At 34.6% G+C, this 5,889-nt stretch overlaps 1 protein-coding gene across 1 annotated transcript; it reads right to left on the bottom strand.

Annotated features, from left to right (window-relative positions):
- Positions 1 to 995: 995 nt before the first annotated feature.
- On the bottom strand, positions 996 to 1,544 carry LOC115885008. Its single transcript, XM_030903750.1, has one exon. It carries the CDS (start codon positions 1,542 to 1,544, stop codon positions 996 to 998), a length of 549 nt encoding a protein of 182 aa, XP_030759610.1.
- Between the last annotated feature and the right edge of the window lie 4,345 nt (positions 1,545 to 5,889).

Genomic DNA, 5,889 nt, shown 5'->3' with positions numbered 1-5,889 from the left:
CCTTTTTATGTTTAAAAATTTATCCATTTTAAACTTTCTTTATGAACAAACAACACAGTATTTTACAATAACGTTTTCCAACTCAATATTCAATAACCTTTCATCAAATAACAAAAATAACGTTGGCCAACAACAAAAACCAAATACGTTTAAATAAAATATACGACGGACTCCCCATAAGAGCAATGAGAGGATTTACGCCCCAGTATTGAAGGAGGACAGAAAATCGAGTCGAATGGTTTCAAGACATAGGTTCATCCTTGTCTAGTCAAACCTCCTACAACACAAGGATAGACTTATGTAGGAAATGCATTGAAATTCTATAGCCATCCTTCAATATCGGTACAGGAATTTAAGCGGTACCCTCCGTATACTTTATTTTAAACGTATTTGACAAAAACACATATTTATAACCTCAATCTAAGTAGAGATGTGTTCCAAACGAACTATCGCAAAATATCAATAGCCTCCAAATACTATCGATTGTTTTCGATAGTGAAAAATATCGATAGTTATCGATAGCGCCGTCGATAGTTCTCCATCACTACTAGTCGGCAGTACTCATTTGGAATTGGATGGGTGAGAAGCGTCAGATTTTTTAAAAATATTACGCGAACGTCGAGAGTGAATTATTGAAATAATTTGCCCAAGCAAATTTTACATCTGCGGATTTTCTCAAAAACTTCATCACGTAGCTCAGGATGTCAATACAAATCTGTTACATTTGGCGATTTTTTTGTTTAAAGTCCTGAATCACTTATTGAAATTTATGAAAAAATACGTAGAGTAAAACCCGCATAGCACGATAATCCCAAAATTTTATGCCGTGTAATGCATTATGAAAATAAAAGCGTTATTCTAAAAAAATAAACTATAAAATCCAATAAATAAAAACAGAAAAATCAAGAATTAATTCAATAACAATAAATAAATAAAAAATATGTATTTCTACAAAAATGGCTCAAACAGCCCTCCTTCTTTCGCCATACAAAATCCTAACCTATGATAAAAACTGCTTCGCACCTCCGAAAGAGTTTCTGCTGTAAGGCATTAGAGGTCTCAACAATTTTTGCTCTTAACTCCTCTAAATTTGTCGGCCTCGTGACTTCGTGGCTGTAAATAGTTTTCTTAAGATAACCCCACAAAAAGAAGTCACTCGGAGACAAATCGGGAGATTTAGGCGGCCACCTAATATCGCCAGTCCCACTAATAAGGCGGTTAGGAAAATTATTCGACAAAAACTCTTTTACTCTAACCGCATTATGAGCGGGACAACCGTCTTGTTGAAACCATACTGTTTTCAGGTCAAGATCAGGAAAGTTTTGAACGGCGGAAAAAACTTGGTTCTGAAGTAGCTCAAGATATTTGTCAGCATTCAGGGTACCACCAATAAAAAATGGGCCTATTAAATGGTCACCTAAAATATCTTCCCAAATATTGAGTTTTTGAGGGTACTGGGTGCGATATTCAAAACTTCGGTGTTCGTTTTTCTGAGACCAAAAGCGGACAATTGTGTTTTCCTTGCAATGGAAAGGAATACTCATCAGTGAAGAGAATATTTATCACAAAATTATCATCCTGATTAGCCTTTTCCATTACAGTTTCACAAAATTCCATTCTCCGCAGATGGTCATCAGGAAATAACTCCTGAGTTTTAGAATATTTGTAGCATTTGTAGCCACATTTTTTCCAAATTGTTGTAACTGTTACGTTAGAAACACCCAGTTCCTTGCCCACACTTCTACTGGATCGTGTACTATCCAATTCCAGAGCACCACAAACCATTTCGTTCCGCCTTCTTTTTCCTGAACTATCTCAACAGGCGGTTCTTGCTTAAGGTGGCATTTTTTACAGTCGTTGAGGCAAAAACATTGTTCGAAACTCGAAACAATGTTTAGGATCGTTTTCGCACACGGAATGGGCCTATCCTCAAAGACTACTGCAAAAAGATCCCTACACTGTATTGCTGAGTTACCACCGTAATACCACTTAATCAACTGAACTCTTTCGGGAGGTGTATAAACAGCCATGTTTAGCGAGAAAACATAAAATATAAAAAACCTTTTTTATACACGTTTTTTATACAGAGCGGTCTTTTTTTCAAACGTTTTTTATACAGAGCGGTCTGCAAGGAAATATACGTACGTGCTCTATAGTAAAGTGTAATGTCCAAAAACAATTAAAAACAATAGTTAATATGTGTTATTGTGTTGTCCAGTTTAACAAATTTTAACTCTGTAAGAATCTACGTTCAAGAGGCTTGAAAAAGACATACTGTCGAAACGTCGTCACAAAATAAAAAAATAATGAACAAAATCTAGAAACATCTTTGCAACCCCAACGACCTAAAGCCAAGAGTGAAAACAAAAAAATATATAGTATACAGGTCAAAGAAACGAAACAAAAAATATAATAATATGTTTAGTAGTACGATCCTTGTACCATATACGAGATGCACTTATCTATGACGAAATGGTATACAAACTTTATTGATGATAACTATATTGGTGTATAAGACTTTCTGCCTGGGCAGTGAGTATTATCTATAAACTGTGCTCTGGGTTTACAGTTAATTTTTGCTCGATTTTTCCTCCATTTGACTTCAAAAGACACAAAACACACGTAATAATACGAATCAAAATGCATCATCTTCCAAAACGCAGGGTATTTGACATCATTTTGACATAAGTTATAACCTATAATTTGGCAAGACTGACGAGAGCCTCAATGAGAGCCTCAAAAATCTAAAGGCGAGTTCATATGGCGAGTTCTTGGGCTAGTTCGTCATCGGCGTCCGTTTGTTGTTCATCGTTCCGTCAAACCAATAAAATTGAAATATGATCTGTCATTTTTGAAATAAACCAATAAAACTGGTTAAAAACAACAAGAGACGACGTATGACGGATTTATATTTAAACCCATCCATAGCTAACTTAAAAAATATTAGAAACTTTTTTAAGTAAAATAAATAGATTGGTATGGACGTTCATCTGCTTTTCTTCTGTCATCGTCTGTCGAAATCTTACCTGAGAAAAAAAAAACTATAGTATAGGTATAGTAATATTTATATATCATATTTTATTAACTGAAAAAGAAAATACTGTTTTTTCATGCTTTAAAAATGTTCATTAAATAAGGAGCATAGAAATTTGAGGGTCCATTGTCACAAGCAGCTTTTTCAAGAAAAAAAGTTCCCTAATAAGAATTGTACAAAGTTTCTTAAAAACTTTCCAGTTTTCTATCGCTGTTTGTTTTTTAACGAAATTGTGTTAAAGTAAGGGTGTTCACTGATTTATAAAATTGAATTAAATCCTGAAAAAACCTCTCGGGAATGCTGAAAACTTACTTTCAGAAACTTCAAAAGAATATTTAAAATTACCCGCTGGAAAAGCATATTAAGAGCTGTACAAAAATAACGTAAATTTTCTATACGGAAGTAAGATTTTATTATTGTAGGATTAAATGTTAAATAAATTAGATTTTATTATTTCAATACATATTTTTCAACAAGTTTTAAGCATATTTCATTCATTTTTAGCACATTTGTTATAGCTGTTAAAGGACTGGGGATGTATTAGGAGCTTAAAATTTAAAATGGGATTGAGACTGAATAAATCTCAGATTTTGATGAGTTTTCATACAGGGTGTCCAAGTTCAAACGAAACAAGGCAATTTAAAGGCATTTCTGGTGTAAAAAGGACAAAACGGTAAAACACGTCAACTCTATTTTCGAAGGGAAAATAAGATGCGACTATTTTTGAAGCCCATAATTGAAACCACGCGCGGGGGTGACATCTATCCTTAAAATCTTAAATGTAATGCGGGGTCGAGTAGCACATCATTTGAAAGGTTATTAAATCCTCTTTTCAGCGCTGTCTCATTTTTGGAGTTTTTGTCACATTTAGTGGAAAATCGGGCTGAAAAATAAACTTTTCATAAATTGATGATGCTTTTTTGTAGGTATAGGTTAATGATTTCTGAAAATTCGACTTTTCAAGTGGAGAAAGATACGTCTAAATATTTTTCGATACCGTTTGATAGAGAGTTATCCCGTGGTCTAAAAGGAATTTTTAAGAATGTCAATTATAAACTTGTGTATAGTGCTAATAATAAATTACAACAATTATTAGGTAATCCAAAAGATAAAACACCTCCACTGGAAAGGTCGGGTATTTATGAAATTTCTTGTAAAGATTGTAATCAGAAATATGTTGGGCAAACTAGGAGATCAATATTAACTAGATTTAAAGAACATTTAGCTCAGATAAGATATGGTAGACCGGATAAATCTTGCGTTGCCGAACATATTGTTGATAATGAACATTGTATAGATCTTAATAATTTAAAATTAATTAAACAAGTCTCAAATTACAGGCAATTAGATGCATATGAAAGCATCATAATTAATAAATGTAAAGATAGTATGAACAGAGTCAACGGTCCAATTCCTTCAAGTTCTTTGTTCCTACTACTCTAGTGGCGGAAATCTAACTGTTACGCTCAGTAGGCTCTGACTTGGTTGGCTAGATTTTGCCACGCCCATTGGTGCCCACTGAGCGAGTATATAAACGCTCAACTTGTAGATTGTACTTTAGTTTATAATCATCTGCTGATGATGCTAACATGGTTAGCGAAACGCGCGTCCAGTGTAAAAGTAAAAGTGTTTTGGTGTATTGTGGTGATTTAGTGTTTTTATTTTGCTGTGTAACACCAAAGGTTCCAACCCTCAACTGTAATGCTTTGATATTCGATTAATTGTATAGGAATCGAAATGGGGTCTAAAATAAGAAATTTAGTTTAAATCAACAAGATTTTGATTAAGGAATACTACACAAAAAGAAGTACCCTGCTTTGAATAAATTACTTGATTAAACGTTCGAATTGAGCATTCCCTGCTTCCATGCACGAATACAGGTTCTGCTCAAAGCGTTCTCGGACGTGTTGTAATAATTCGGATGTTATAACCGCGCACTGGTGTACAATTTTTTGACGTAATACTCCTACTGTCTCCGGTTGCGTGGCGAATATTTTGTTTTGAGATGTCCCTATAAAAAAACATCCAGCGGAGAAAAATCCGGTGACCTAGCTGGCCATTGAAGAAAGGGTTCCCTTCTTCCAATCCACCGATCGGGAAATGTTTCATCAAGATACTGCCGCACACGTACAGCATAGTGTGGAAAAGCACCAGCTTGTTGAAACGCAAGTTGATTTTCGTCATACTGATCTTCATTTTCAATTATTTGTGTAATACTGGGATTTATGGCATTTTCCAAAAGATCCAGATACATATTTCCATTTAGATTTCCATCCAGAAAGAACGGACCAACTAGACAGTCGCCAAAGATTCCAGCCCACACCTTAATTTTTTTCAGGGTACTGAGTATGAACCTCACGGAATTCTCTAGGATTGGTATCAGACAAGTAGCGACAATTGTGGCGATTTACTGTTCCATTGAGGAAAAATGTACATTCATCCGAAAAGTACATGTTGAAAAGAAGACGTGGAGTAGCAATGAGCATTTCACCTAGTTCTTCACAGAATTGTAATCGTCTGTCGTAATCATCTTCGTTCAATTCTTGGAGAAGATGAAGTTTGTAAGGATGGAATTTGTGGAACTTTAGTATCCTGTGAACACTACTCTTACTTATTCCTGTGGCTGTTGTCAATTGTGTGCCGTTCTATTGCGATATCTGTCATGACTAAAGAAAGTTTCAATTATCTCAACTTTATCTGCAGTAGAATAAATCATCACGTCAATTCACAATAATACTAAATACTCTTACGATAATACTAAGAACAGTAAGCCCTACGTAAGTATTAAGAATACTTCCAAACTGAATGATAACGTGAAAAAGATTTAGCAGTACTGCCTCAAAAGAAGATAAAAT

The sequence above is a fragment of the Sitophilus oryzae genome, unplaced genomic scaffold (genome assembly GCF_002938485.1).
Source record: "Sitophilus oryzae breed Bouriz unplaced genomic scaffold, Soryzae_2.0 scaffold_359_pilon_pilon, whole genome shotgun sequence".
NCBI classification, from domain to species: Eukaryota; Metazoa; Arthropoda; class Insecta; order Coleoptera; family Curculionidae; genus Sitophilus; species Sitophilus oryzae.
Note: the sequence above shows the minus strand (reverse complement) of the source record. Positions and strands in the feature narration are given on the sequence as shown.

What these genes read in the sequence shown, in the direction of transcription:
- LOC115885008 (XM_030903750.1), bottom strand. Translation starts at nt 1,544, where the DNA reads ATGAGTATTCCTTTCCATTGCAAGGAAAACACAATTGTCCGCTTTTGG.